Source organism: Pristiophorus japonicus, chromosome 18 (genome assembly GCF_044704955.1).
Source record: "Pristiophorus japonicus isolate sPriJap1 chromosome 18, sPriJap1.hap1, whole genome shotgun sequence".
In the NCBI taxonomy this organism is placed as follows: Eukaryota; Metazoa; Chordata; class Chondrichthyes; family Pristiophoridae; genus Pristiophorus; species Pristiophorus japonicus.
The window spans coordinates 104,646,449-104,662,093 of NC_091994.1; the positions used below are offsets into that span (position 1 = coordinate 104,646,449).

The 15,645-nt window shown below is 46.8% G+C and overlaps 1 protein-coding gene across 3 annotated transcripts in view; it reads right to left on the reverse strand.

Annotated features, from left to right (window-relative positions):
• Window positions 1–15,645, reverse strand: part of agrn (agrin) — a 552,899-nt gene that overhangs the window by 89,590 nt on the left and 447,664 nt on the right. For all 3 annotated transcript variants that reach the window (XM_070860482.1, XM_070860480.1, XM_070860483.1), the window contains 2 exons: window positions 11,804–11,998; window positions 6,811–7,011 (listed from right to left, as the gene is read on the reverse strand). In XM_070860482.1, the coding sequence (XP_070716583.1) occupies window positions 6,811–7,011; window positions 11,804–11,998 (396 nt within the window). The remainder of the gene's footprint in view (window positions 1–6,810; window positions 7,012–11,803; window positions 11,999–15,645) is intronic.

The following is a 15,645-nucleotide window of genomic DNA, read 5'->3' on the forward strand; positions in this document are numbered from 1 at the left end:
TGAATCCAGGCCTGAATCAGGCCAGCACATCTTTTATCTTCACAAAGAACAGAAGTCGTTGGACAATATAAAGCCGAGGTCAGGGCTCGGAAGACTGGAAATCAAGCTGTTCACGAAGAAGGACGTAGAAAGCTTTTATTCATTTGCTTAAAAAATGCAAAAACAAAGGCACAGAGGGAAGTAATGGAACTAAAATTTCACTAAAGGGGAAGAAGATTTGCCTGGCTTCGTGCCCTAGTGTGGGCTGAATGGAGAGCCGATTCTCACTGAAGTCGAGATTTTAACAAACACAGTGGGTGTTTTAATGGATTTATGAAGGGGAAGTCATGTTTGACAAATTTGCTGGAATTCTTTGAGGATGTAACAAACAGGGTGGATAAAGGGGAACCAATGGATGTGGTGTATTTGGACTTCCAGAAGGCATTTGACAAGGTACCACATATAAGGTTACTGCATATGATAAAAGTTCACAGGGTTGGGGGTAATATATTAGCATAGATAGAGGATTGGCTAACGAACAGAAAACAGAGAGTCGGGATAAATGGTTCATTCTCTGGTTGGCAACCAGTATCTAGTGGGGTGCTGCAGGGATCAGTGCTGGGACCCCAACTATTTACAATCTATATTAACAACTTGGAAGAGGGGACTGAGTGTAACGTAGCCAAGTTTGCTGACAATGCAAAGGTGGGAGGAAAAGCAATGTGTGAGGAGGGCACAAAAAATCTGCAAAAGGACATAGACAGACTAAGTGAGTGGGCAAAAATTTGGCAGATAGAGTATAATGTTGGAAAGTGTGAGGTCATGCACTTTAGCAGAAAAAAAATCAAAGAGCAAGTTATTATTTAAATGGAGAAAGATTGCAAAGTGCTGCAGTACAGTGGGACCTGGGGGTCCTTGTGCATGAAACACAAAAGGTTAGTATGCAGGTACAGCCAGTGATCAGGAAGGCCAATGAAATCTTGGCCTTTATTGCAAAGGGGATGGTGTATAAAAGCAAGGAAGTCTTGCTACAGTTACACGGAGTATTGGTGAGGCCACACCTAGAAAACTGCGTGCAGTTTTGGTTTCCATATTTACGAAAGGATATACTTGCTTTGGAGGCAGTTCAGAGAAGGTTCACTAGGTTGATTCCAAAGATGAGGGGTTTGACCTATGAGGAAAGGTTGAGTAGGTTGGGCCTCTACTCATTGGAACTCAGAAGAATGAGAGGTGATCTTATCGAAACGTGTAAGATTATGAAGGGGCTTGACAAGGTGGATGCAGAGAGAATGTTTCCACTGATGGGGGAGACTAGAACTAGGGGCCATAATCTTAGAATAAGGGGCCGCCCATTTAAAACTGAGATGAGGAGAAATTTCTTTTCTCAGAGAGTTGTAAATCTGTGGAATTCGCTGCCTCAGAGAGCTGTGGAAGCTGGGACATTGAATAAATTTAAGACAGAAATAGACAGTTTCTTAACCAATAAGGAAATAAGGGGTTATGGGGAGCGGGCAGGGAAGTGGACCTGTGTCCATGATCAGATCGGCCATGATCTTATTGAATGGCGGAGCAGGCTCGAGGAGCCATATGGTCGACTTCTGCTCCTATTTCTTATGTTCTTATGTGGGACGTGTAGCGCTGCCATGCAGAAAGGGCCCTCGCCCTGCGACCAAGAAACGGGGTCATCACTGAACCACTATGGCTGATCATCTATCTCAACTCCACTTTCCTGCACTATCCCCTTAATATCCAAAAATCTATCGATCTCTGTCTTGAATATACTCAAAAACTGAGCCCCCACAGCCCTCTGGGGCAGAGAATTCCAAAGATTCACCACCTTCTGAGTGCAGAAATTCCTCCTCATCTCAGTCCTAAATGGCCAACCACTTATTCTGAGACTGTGACCCCTGGTTCTAGACTCCCCAGCCAGGGGAAACATCTTCTCTGCATCTACCCTGTCAAGCCCTGTAAGAATGTTGTATGTTTCAATGAGATCACCTCTCATTCTTCTAAACTCTAGAGAATATCGGTCTAGTCTGCTCAATCTCTCCTCGTAGGACAATCTTCCCATCCCAGGAATCAGTCTGGTGAACCTTCGTTGCACTCCCTCAATGGCAAGTATATCCTTCCTTAGGTAAGGAGACCAAAACTGTGCACAATACTCCAGGTGCGGTCTCACCAGGACCCTATATAATTGCAGATCCTGGTCGGTGATTGGAGCGTGGGCAGATACAGCAGGAGGGGCGAGAGACTGTGGAGAGACGTGATCGGGGCCCAGGGGAGGCATGAGTTCGGGGCCAGGGGCAGCACGGGGCCAGCCCACACTGCAATACGTGCGCGCACTGGGTCCGTGCAGCTGAGCAGGTCTCCAGTTGCCTTGGGTAATCCTTGCCACTGGACCAAGACCTAGCTCTGTCAAGCCCGTGTGGTGACTGGTGTGCAACAACCACCACATGTTAAAAAAATCCACGCACAGACATCTTCCACCCTTCAGGATGAAGTTCGGGTCCTTCATTGAAACACCGTCCTTTTTTTTTGGCGTAGAAGCAAGTCATCCCCATTTCGAGGGACTGTCTATGATATAATTGCAGTACGATGGCTTCACAGGGTTTCTGAAGCTACACTCAATCTTTATTTAGAACTACCTGTTAATTAAATATTAAAAACCTTGTAAAAAAGAGTCATATTTTGCATCCTGTTTTTAGATCAGTCATTGTACAAACCTCTTTTATTTAACATGCACGGGCCTTTCTGGTGTAAACACTTGTCTGTCTTCCCACACTAGAAGAATCAATGCCGTATTGATCTCTGGGTATCACATAGCTCAGTGATTCCACTAAACGACACGAGTCACCTTAGAGCAATCCGCTACTTCCCACACAATGCTCAGGAGCAAGGCATAAAGCTAGAGTGTACCATTCAGCTTTCAAACCCCCCCCACTCTACCCACCTGCCCTCGATTCCCCCCCACGAGCAGAGATCGAAAGCTCATATTTCTGGTCAAATGTAATCTTTCTGGTTGTAAATAGCTTTCTTCCTGCCCCCTGCTACAAGTTTTGCTTTTGTGTTTGAAATGGGAGAGGTCTGTGTTGTAGCATTCCGACTGTTCATTTAGATAAGGAATGACGAGACTATTCCTGCCCGAGAGCCGAGGCGAAGAATCTCACGGCACTAAGTAAATCACAGACTTGCTGATTGTTTCCTGAGCCTTAGAAGTCAGAGGAGATTATATAACATGACAGGGGCAGTGAACTAGGAAATCTGAAATGCAGCAGGTTGTCTCTCTGTGAGTGCAGTGCAGCAGGTGATTAGCGTTCTACACGCTTGACTTCCTGTGCACTGTCCATTAGTCCCTGGGCAGAAACTCACTGTGTACAGATTTCCACTTGAACTGCAATAAATCTCTTTCAATATCTCCAAACATTTTCACTGTCCACACTGGCAGCCCTGGGCTTCTTGGCACAGGGCTCAATATTGAGCTGGTTGGAAAAGAGAGTGACAGACCCCAACGTTCCCGCTGATTTTAAGGGGCGGCGCGGCCCATTCAGTTTACCGCGCATGCGCATTTTAGTTGCCGTTACATCGGCGTTGAGCCGTCTGCGCGGGAGTTGCAGATCTCCGCCTGGCCACGCAGCTTGGAAAGAACATTGACAGACCCTCTTCCAAACCAGCTGGCGGGGAGGAGGGGGGGGGTGCGGGCGGAGGGATCTGCCTCCCACCCAAATATACTGTAGGGAAAAGTTTGGGAAAGGTGTCACGGGGGAGGGGGAGGGGGGCGGAAAGGATTCTACCACACAGTGCCAATTGGGACGGACGTTTAAATTCCACCAAACCCTTCAATTCCTGAGGAGCGAGTCTGACAGGAAACAAGGCGCAAATTTTCATTTTGTGGGTAACACAAAGAAACCTTTTGCACTTCAGATCCTCCCCACCCCCCTGACAATTTCCCATTCATAGCGGTTGGGAGGGGAGGTGCGGGAGGAAGAATAATTTTTTACGTACATAGGTCTGTACCAATTGCACCAACCAACCTCCTATTGCGATGAGTAACTGGTCTTTGGATTTGATGAGTGCTTTTGGCAGAAGCCTCAATAATTCCAGCAATAATTCCCACTGCCTGGAACTTGGCTTCAGCCGACTGATCAGTCTATCGTGCGGCCAAGGGCACGGCACCTGGCAAGTACTTGTTCCCCTGCCGCTTTATGAAATAACAATCAAACGTATTATAGGGGCGGCTTTTTTGCTGTTTCGGTGCAGACAGTCAATGGACGAGCTGCATGAGTAAATTTAACACAATAGCTAGCAACAGCTGCGCTGAAGATCGGATGGCCATTTCCTCATAAATGCAATTCAAGCACAAAGTGCTCCAGTAACAGCCTGTTGCAGGTACATTACCACCATGCGTATACAGCAGGCGTTACAGTAAATCTTAGACCTTACCAGACTGCAGTGTGGAATGGCAAGAGAACCATTCTTTCCGCTCAGTCGCCAGAACCCACCATAGTTTTATTTTCCCCATGTCACCGCCTCTCCCCATCTGTCTTTGCCCAGCGTTATGAGACAAAACATTCACACTCCGGGACTCAGCTTATTAAAAGGGTTGTTTTTTCACAAAGCCCCTCCCTTTTTAATCTGTTTCCCAGGGCAGCCGGTGAATGATGCCGCCATTCACGCCCCATCTAGACTCATCTTTTGTTTCCTAACTTGTGCCATTTTTGCCCATCATCCCTTTTGTCTCTTAATCTCTCCTGCCTTCCACCCTATCACAGACCGTCCCTTTGTTCTTTCCTCCCCTCCCCCTATCACTGCCTCTGCACTTCCTTACAAATCTGTAACATCTCAAACTTTTCCAGTTCTGACAAAGAGTCACAGACCCGAAACGGTAACTCGGTTTCTCTCTCCACAGATGCTGTTTGGCCCGCTGAGGTTTACAGCATTTTCTGCTTTTATTTCAGATTCCAGCATCCGCAGTTTATATTACACAAAAGGGGGACTATTCTGGACTAAAACAGCCTCATAAATTCAATACTTCATCTCGATCATGGACTTTCTCAGTTGCACCATTGGATGCATCGGCAGAGCGGGGGAAGGCAGTGAGAAAGGGAGATAACACGAGGTAACAATGGGGTGTTAGACGCACCAAAGTTGCCTCAATAATCCTCATTATAAGAAGGTTTATTTTAAAACATTATCCAGCTGGAAAGACCTGAAACATAAACGCTAAATGCTGGAAATACTCAGCAAGTCAGGCAGAGTTAATGCTTCAGGTTGATGACTTATCGTTAGAAAAGCATGAACACTTCAGCTTCAGCTTGAATTAAGCAAATGAGAGGATATCTCATAGAGCTACATCACATTCTAAGCGGAAAGCTTATTCCTGAGGACTATTTGCAGCACATGAGGACACGGGTGTCAAGAGGACACAATAAGTTCAGGGCTGGTATCCCCAAGCATGTCTTCAGACAAAGTTGGTTAATATCTGGAATGGTATGTTGGGCAGGAGAGTGCAGGCAAATTCTCTGGAGCCAAACACGATGCTGTAATGATAGGACGATCTTGATGGGCCAAATGGTCTCCCTCAACTATACCGTGACCGATGCACGTTTCCTGTGTTGACTATTGCAATGTATGCACCTCTGAGAGCTGTTACATTGTGAGTGGCTTAGCCAGTCATGTGATGTTCACAAGACTCAATAAAACCCCAGTCAGTTGGGTTCGGGGGATCCACGATGAGGCAGGTGGTTGTGAGCCTGGTGGATGAACTGGTAATGTGTAGTGTGATTGTTGAACCTTTGCTATAAACCAACTAGTTCTCAATAGCAATGTGTTGCTATGAATTCTTAAGCAAAGAACCCATGAAGCAAATACATTACAACTATGGAGGCAAGTTGGGAATATTAGAAATAATGGAAATGGAAGGATGGAATTTTATTCACTTAACTTTGGGGGAGGGAGGGAGGAAGAAAGCCTTTACAGCATCTCAATTGGTCCCTCTGGAGGTTGAATAAGTGAAGCACAGCCTAGATTGTACGTGGGTTGTGGAAGGAGTTGGATTTTTAAAAAATTCATTCCGGGATGTGGGCGTCGCTGGCAAGGCCGGCACTTATTGCCCATCCCTCGAGAAGGTGGTGGTGAGCCGTCTTCTTGAACCGCTGCAGTCCCGTGTGGTGAAGGTGCTCCCAACAGTGCTGTTAGGGAGGGCGTTCGAAGATTTTGACCCAACGATGATGAAGGGATGTCGATATATTTCCAAGTCAGGATGGTGTGTGACTCGAAGGGGGAACGTGGAGGTGGTGGTGGTGCTCCCATGCGCCTGCTGCCCTTGTCCTTCTAGGGGGTAGAGGTCGTGGGTTTGGGAGGTGCTGCCGAAGAAGTTGCTGCAGTGCATCTTGTAGATGGTGCACACTGCAGCCACGGTGCGCCGGTGGTGGAGGGAGTGAATGTTGAAGGTGGGGGATGGGGTGCCGATCAAGCGGGCTGCTTTGTCCTGGATGGTGTCGAGGTTCTTGGGTGTGGTTGGAGCTGCTCTCATCCAGGCAAGTGATTCTACCACACTCCTGACTTGTGCCTTGTAGATGGTAGAAAGGCTTTAGGGAGTCAGGAGGTGAGACACTCGCTGCAGAATACCCAGTCCATCTTGTTTCATGCATTCTGCTTTCCTTATAAACAGAGTGGAGAGTGGGGGGGAGGGAGGTGAATGGAGAACCAAACTCACTCCATTCATGAACCGATGGGCACAACCTGTTCAGGTCTCCACTACACGATTACCCAGCTAGTGGCGGTACCCCTCATTCTCCAAACACGCAACACAGGTTCACATAGGGTACATACCATCATCACAAGGACCCTCCTCCGCGACATCAATTTTCTTTTTCTGCTGGCAGGAGGCCGACTGCAGATCACAAAGGTGCATGTACGTGACACCATCGCTGCCGCAGACAGACGAGATGGGCTGGTTCTCACACCGAGGGCAGACGCACTGGCCATCGACGCACTTCGCCCCGAACAAGCAAATGGTGGAGCCGCATTGCTCTGAGGAATGGAACAGCGAGAAGGTGAGCAAACAGCAATAGAACAAAGGCAAATAAGGCAGCACTGAGCAGCGACAGCCCAAGGGACCTTCCTCCGCTGTAACGAGGAGTTTCCCCAAGCAACAAGGGGGCGGGGAACTAAATTATTTCCATTTGTTGAAGTTGGAAGGCCGCAATTGATGCATTCATAAAGAAGCCATGACACTAAGAGTTACGCTGTACAATTTACCAACTGACGTGCCCACTTCTGCAGGAGAGCTCTTTTGTCTCTTCCAGCCAGAGAATTACTTTACATTGTATTTACAGCACAGAAACAGACCATTCGGCCCAACAGGTCCATGCTGGTGCCACTGAATATAATTAAGGTGGAGATAGACAGATTTTTGAACGATAAGGGAGTCAAGGGATATGGGGAGTGGGCAGGGAAGTGGAGTTGAGGCCAGGATCAGATCAGCCATGATCTTATTGAATGGTGGAGCAGGCTCAAGGGGCCAAATGGCCGACTCCTGCTCCTATTTCTTATGTTCTTATGTTCTGCTCCACATGAGCCTCCTCACGCCTTACTTCACTCACCCTTATCTGCATATCCTTCTATTCCTTTCTCCCACAGGCACCTATCTAGCTTCCCTCTTGAAGGCATCTATGCTATTTGGCTTTGAGTACTCCATGGGGTCAGGAACAAGGTTGGCGAAATAATCAAGGGGCTAAATGTAACAAGCTCCTCTCGGCCTGCCATTTACAAAGACCTGGGAGCAGAGTATCTCCCAATGCTCAGCGGTATGGTGTCAGCAGGGGAGCAAGCCCCACCCTCTGCTTGGAGACAAACTATCTCGTTACTGGACGGGGGCATGGAGCGGTGGGGGGAGGCGGGGGAGTATAAATGTGAAATCATAGCCGTCCGTGCAGGTCAGGTTTACTGCATTTCCCTTCGTATTATTCCCGCCTCCGTTCTGTTACTTTTGATTTGTCCTCATACAGGGCCTCTGAACCCCCCCCCTCCCCCACCGTGACCTCCTTCAGCTGCGAGGGTAAAGAGGCAATGGCCACAGCCCTCTTCACAAGCTGCCAGGAGCGCTGCTCTCCGTCAAGCTGACAGCTGTCACACTAACAACACAAGATGTCAGTCTTCAAGCACCAGCCTCTGTTGTGAATCCTCAGGCAGCAAGGAGCTGTCAGCCATGGGCTGAGGCTGCGACAGGCAACACAGGGCTCCAACCCACAGCCACCCAGCACGGGGAGCAGTAACCAGCTCGGTTGCTGGCCTACATTGATCCTCCTCCCCTTCCCCCCCCTCCCCCCCCACCCCCCCGCCCCGCCACCCCCACTCCCTCCTGGGAAATCTGATTGAGGCGCTAATGCAGTTAAATGGTTCTTTCAGTCTCAAAGAACATAAGGAATAGGAGCAGGAATAGGCCATTTAGCCCCTCGAGCCTGCTCCGCCATTCAATAAGATCATGGCTGATCTAATCTTGGCCTCAACTCCACTTCCCTGTCCGCTCCCCATAACCCTTGACTCCCTTATCGTTCAAATGTCGGTCTAGCTCCGCCTTAAATATATTTAATGACCCAGCCTCCACAGCCCTCTACGGTGGAGAATTTCAAAGATTCATGCCCCTCTGAGAGAAGAAATTCCTCCTCATTTCCGTTTTAAATGGGCGACCCCTTATTCTGAAACTAAGCCCTCTAGTTTTAGATTCCCCCACGAGGGAAAACATCCTCTCTGCATCTACCCTGTCGAGCCCCCTCAGAATCTTATATGTTTCAGTAAGATCACCTCGCATTCTTCTAAACTCCAGTGAGTACAGGCCCAATTTGCTCAACTTTTCTTCATAAGACCTTTCCGCATCTACAATAAATTGCAGCGATTCCAATGACCCCAACAGGAAGGTGAACATTCATGTACACATTTTACTCCCCAAGTGAAGGTGAAGAACTTCCAACCACAGTCAGATTTTCTAACCCCCAAGGCAGTCACATGATAAAGTGCTTTAAATCAATCAGTGGAGGAGGAGCATGATAAAAAAAAATATTTAAATAGATGCCTGCTAATGTGATACTGAAATATAAAAATACGTGATAGAGTGGGACACTGCAGCCTATGTAGTTGCATTCTTCACTACCCTCAGGTGGTCCCATCAGAAGACACGATTAACGGGAATTGTCTTCATCAAAAGGTATTTGATAAAACCATTTTCTTTCATTGATTTACAGATAATACAAAGTGTAAATAATTGTACATTTTTGCACCACTTATTGTCCTTCGCCCAGTGTGTCCTTTGGATGAGACATTGCACAGGATTACATCGGATATATGGCACAGAAACAGAGAAAATAGGTGCAGGAGTAGGCCATTCGGCCCTTCGAGCCTGCACCACCATTCAATAAGATCATGGCTGATCATTCACCTCAGTACCCCATTCCTGCTTTCTCTCCATACCCCTTGATCCCTTTAGCCGTTTAGCCATTCGGCCCAACCAGTCAATGCTGATGTTTATGCTCCACTCAAGCCTCTTCCCATCTTTCCTCATCTAAACCGAGGCCCCGTCTGCTCTCTCAGGTGGATGTAAAAGATCCCATGGCACTATTTCGAAGAAGTGCAGGGGAGTTATCCCCGGTGTCTTGGCCAATATTTATCCCTCAATCAACATCACTAAAAACAGATTATCTGGGTCATTATCACATTGCTGATGGTGGAAGCTTGCTGTGCGCAAATTGGCTGCCGCGTTTCCCACATTACAACAGTGACTTCACTCCAAAAAGTACTTCACTGGCTGTAAAGAGCAGTGGGAATGGTAGCATAGTGCTTATATTACTGGACTAGTAATCACGAGGCCTAGACTAATGGTCCAGTGACACGAGTTAAAATGGCAGCTGGGGAATTTAAATTCAGATAATTAAATAAATCTGGAATAAAAAGCTAGTATCAGTAATGGTGACCATGAAACTACTGGATTGTCATAAAAACCCATCTGATTCACTGAAGGAAATCTGCCGCCCTTACCCGGTCTGGCCTATATGTGACTCCAGCAATGTGGTTGACACTTAACTTCCCTCTGAAATGGCCCAGCGAGCCATTCAGTTGAACTAAACCAGAAAGAAGTATACAGCGGCTCACCACTGCCTTCTCAAGGGCAATTAGGGATGGGCAATAAATGCCAGCGATGCCCACATCCCAAGAGCGAATGAAAAAGAAACAGTCCAGAGGTTGTGAACGGTGCTATATAAATGCAAGTCTTTCATTTTTAATGGGGGCCTCACGAGTTTTCCTTGGGTTTGCGTGACAACAACAACAACAACACCCCAAGTGCCGAAGGAACTGATTCCCGCTTCTCCCCATCCAGCGGGGTGAATGAGGCCAATTCCTGGAGAGACGCTGAGACCTGGGCAATGGCGAGGAATGTGTTTAACTTTATTTGGCTACTGGGCTGTCCAACCAAGCTATGTGCTTCCCAAGGATTAATCACACATCTACGGCACTTAAGTAAACCTTTCATCAAAACTAGCGCAATATGGACTTCAATAATAACGCAGCATTTATCTCCCTTAGTCAGTGCGCTAATGGCTTTCGGGGAATCTGCTGAAGCGTCAAGGACAAATGTGTTTTGTCAGCCATCAGACAGAAACATTGCTCAAAACACAAGACCATGAAAAACAAGCAAGAATGCTATGTACATAAAAATAACCAAAGCCATATAGGGAGCTCACGACTCTGTATTAAGGGCACCACTCAAACCCTTCACTTGTCATCAATAATAAAGCCCATTTGCATTTATATAGTTCCTTATCGCATTGTGATGGCTCAAGGTACTTCACACGATGAATTACTGTTGGATTGCAGTGACTATAATGTAGGCAAACGTGGCAAGAATTCTGCATTGACCATGTCCTGCAAGCAGTAATGAGATGAGCGACCACTGACCGTGTTTTGTGTCACTGACTGAGGGAGGAATGTTGGCCTAGACACTAGAAAGAAAGACTTGCATTTCTGTAGCGCCTTTCACGACCATCAGATGTCTCAAAGTGCTTTGCAGCCAATTAAGCACTTTGTTGGAGTGTAGTCACTGTTGTGATGTAGGAAATATTGTGTATCTGTAAAGCATGCACTCCCATGTTCCGCCACCAGGGAGCGCATCCCCTGAAGTCCCAAGGGATCCCAGCATCCCTTGGGAGCACTGTTTCTAAGCCAGCCCCTAAGGCCTGTTCCTCACTCTGGAGTGTCTTAATAAAGACTGAGGTCACTGTTACTTTAACCTCCCTGTGTGCAGTCTCATCCGTGTTAGGAACACAATAGGAAATGCGGCAGACAAACTTGCGCACAGCAAGCTCCCATAAATAGCAATGTGATAACGACCAGGTAATCTATCTTTTTTAATGACGTTGATTGAGGGATAAGTATTGACCCAGCACATTCCCCAGATGTTCTTTGAAACAGTGCCATGGGATCTTTTACATCCACCTGAGAGAGCAGACGGGGCCTCGGTTTAACGTCTCACCCAAAAGTGGAGTGTCAGCCTAGATGTTGTGCTCAAGTCTCTGGAGTGGGACTATGAACCCACGACCTTCTGACTCAGAAGCGAGGGTGCTGCCCACTGAGCCACGGCTGGCACTGAAGAACTGAGACACAAGGAGAGGTCATCCTCGAATAGTGCCACAATCAGAATCAGTAACATCAACAAGCAGGCTGAGCCTCGATTTAATGTCTCATCGTAAAGTTAGGACTATTGTCTTGCAGCTTGCTCCCGGCTGTGGGTTATTCTCTAAAAATGCAAGTGCGGAAACGCAAGAGGACTTACTGCACTCTCCCTGGGCCGCGACTTGGATATCTGCTTGCTTGATGCAGGACCTAACGTGAAGCTCGCACTCATTCTTGTACGTGCTGCCATCTGTGCCACACACCAGCTGTTGGGAGCTGACGCACTCTGTCGGACAAACGCACTTCCCTGTCTCTGCTTCGCATATGGCACCAAACTGGCAGTTTCCACAACGATCTGGAAGCAAAAGAAGGTGACGACATCACTTGAACGCCAAAGTAACTGTTTTCCCATGCAGATCAGCGTCAAAAAAAAATAATTAAACAATGCAAACATCCAGATCGATTCAGAGACAATCACGTACTGAAGCTGTGCGGTAAGATACGCAACATTAGGAATATACCGACATTGATTACACGTTCAATTCTTCAGGTTGTTTCCTTAGTTCCCAAGCAGTGGCACGTTGCTTGCTGCTGCCCCAGGAAGCAAATTGTCACATTGTCCAACTCTAGCAATTTCACAGGCCACATTTCACAGAGAAAGTTGGTATTATTAATAAGGTATTACATAGAATTACCTACGATGTACAGCACAGAAACAGGCCATTCAGCCAATAGGTCCATGCACCGTGGTGTTTCTGCTCCACACGAGCCTCCTCCCACCCTATCATCATATTCCTCTATTCCTTTCTCCCTCGTGTGCTTGTCTAGCCTCCCATTAAATGCATCTATGCTGTTCGCCTCTACTGTTCCTTGTGGTAGCGATAAGTGCCAATTAATTAGAACAATAGTTCCAAATGCAGGCTACATGGTGAAACATTCATGGGATGACTGTCAGCTATGCCGTGATGTTCTTACGAATGGTATAATGACAAGAGAGTATAGATGAATTAGGGCATTCAATCAATCCAGCCAGAAGTCCTCCATCAACGCATTCAACGGTGGCTTAAATAATTCCAAGGTTTTCACCGCCTACACTGTTACAAATGGGGCCATTCCTGATTACTCAGAATGGAAGAGATATAGAATTGCCTGGAAGCTGGATAGAAATTAACTGCATGCACGCACTCTCTCAGTCTTGATTTCATGCAGCACGAGCAAAATCCATTCAAATCAGTGACTGCTGTACCAACCAACAACAGAAAGAACTTGCATTTCTAGAGCGCCTTTCATGACCACCATACGTCCTCAAGCACATCAGCCAATGAAGTACTTTCTGAAGTGGAGTCACTGTTGTAATTACACAGAATGTACAGCGCGCAAACAGGCCATTCGGCCCAATGGGTCCGTGCCGGTGTTTATGCTCCACACCAGCCTCCTCCCACCCCATCACCATATCCTTCTATTCCTTTCTCCCTCACATGCTTATCTAGCTTCCCCTTAAATGCATCATTATTATAATTTAGTTCTTGCAGGTAACACATTCCAGTTTGGTTAATAGTTGTTATGGAGAGTGCATCCGTTGCCACAATACAGCAAACCTTCTGAAAGGTGACAGTCTCTGAATTAGCTGACTGGATTCCTTCCCCCTGAGTCACTTCATTCATTAACAAATCAGAACTAGCTGGAGGAATCAATTGCTAAACATAGAAACATAGAAAATAGGTGCAGGAGTAGGCCATTCAGCCCTTCGAGCCTGCACCACCATTCAATATGATCATGGCTGATCATGCAACTTCAGTATCCCACTCCTGCTTTCTCTTATACCCCCTGATCACTTTAGCTGTAAGGGCCACATCTAACTCCCTTTTGAATATATCTAACGAACTGGCCTCAACAACTTTCTGTGGTAGATAATTTCACAGGTTCACAATTCTCTGAATGAAGAAGTTTCTCCTCATCTTGGTCCTAAATGGCTTACCCCTTATCTTTAGACTGTGACCCCTGGTTCAGGACTTGCCCAACATCAGGAACATTAAGTAAAGGTAAATACTATTGTGCTTCAAGCACCTGTAAAACCCACACACCCATAGTTTACAAAAACAAAATATTTTTTTTCACGCCTTTAATGTAGTGAAACATCCCAAGGTGCTTCACAGTATTATTACGAGATAAAATAATTAGACACCGAGCGACAGAAGTAGAAATTAGGGCAGGTGAGAGATAGGTTTTAAGGAGCGTCTTGAAGGAGGAAAGAGAGGTAGAGAGGCGGAGAGGTTTAGGGAGGGAGTTCCAGAGCTTGGGGCCCAGGCAACAGAAGGCACAGCCACCAATGGTTGAGCGATTACAATCAGGGATGCTCAGGAGAGCAGAATTAGAGGAGCGCAGACATCTCAGGGAGTTGTGGGACATGATTAGAAAGACGGACTCATATATGCAATAGTGTAGGCCGTGAATCCATTGTTCAGTTTGATTCAATCTCAAATTCTACAAGAATCCAAACAAATTGCGTTCAATTTATGGAGACTTGAGATCTGATAAGAGATCACTGGCTCAGCAGATCTCTTATTGTACTATGCGTGGCAGAGAGGTTTCGAGGAGGGCTTAATTTCGGCAAAGTGATGAGAGGAAAGGATAAATTCTGCCAGGATCCAGACATACTCAGTGCACAGCAGAAAATTGTGGGTGCGCTGCCCATGATTTTCCGATGAAGTACGACAGCGACAGCATGAGAATAGCACTCCCATACTGCACCACTGTGATACTGTTTCCATGTCCCACATCAGCCATTCTCTGAGTGATATTACCCATTAGTGCCATTTTCACCATCATCATAGGCAGTCCCTCGTAATCGAGGAAGACTTGCTTTCACTCTTAAAATGAGTCCTTATGTGGCTGAACAGTCCAATACGAGAACCTGTCACTGTCACAGGTGGGACAGATAGTCGTTGAGGGTAAGGGAGGGTGGGACAGATTTGCTGCACACTCATTCCGCTGCCTGTGCTTGATTTCTGCTGCTCTCGGCGGTGAGACTCGAGGTGCTCAGCGCCCTCCCAGATGCTCTTCCTCCACTTAGGGCAATCTTTGGCCAGGGACTCCCAGGTGTCGGTGGGGATATTGCACTTTTTCATAGCGGTTTTGAGGGTGTCCCTGTAACGTTTCCTCTGCCCACCTTTGGCTCGTTTGCCATGAAGGAGTTCCGAGTAGGGCGCTTGCTTTGGGAGTCTCGTGTCTGGCATGCAAACGATGTGGCCTGCCCAGCGGAGCTGATCAAGTGTGGTCAGTGCTTCAATGCTGGGGACGTTAGCCTGGTCGAGGACGCTAACGTTGGTGCGTCTGTCCTCCCAGGGGATTTGTAGCGGCCATCTTGTGGCCATTTTACACTCTCAGCCAATGCTCACAAGATTGACCAACTCAAGTCACATAGGACCCTGAATCTCATTTATTCCCATCAGTCTGGGTTCTATTTGGACCCCGGTCCCAGTGTTGAAAGGCCAGGTCTGCATCCGCCGCGTCAACCAGTCCCTTTCCCATCTCAGGGGAGATAGAATTTAATAAAATGATTTCCTTCCGATCAGCAAATACCCTGTATATGCATGATCCTGTTCAAGGTTAGACGCGCTCAATTGCAATATCCATTTGTAGATTTAAATTAAGGTCATCTCATGTTCAAGTATAATGGCTCCATATTAGCATCACCTGTCTCCTGAGTTATAGAGATAGCTGGTTCAACAGCACCTCAGACTCTTTATTAAGGAGCATTATTGATAACACACTCAGCCCTGCAGTAAAATTGCAAAGCGATTAATAATCATACGTGACAATGGGTAGAAATTGGATTCAATCTGAAACCGTAATGGAATGTCATTCTGCTTGCTACACACAATAAGAACCCAATGGCCAAGCCTGGCACAGGTTCAATGCATCAGCCATAATTCACATTAACAGAATAGTACACATCAAATGGAAAGATTAAACAGTTTGACGGTGAAAATTGAAAAGCAG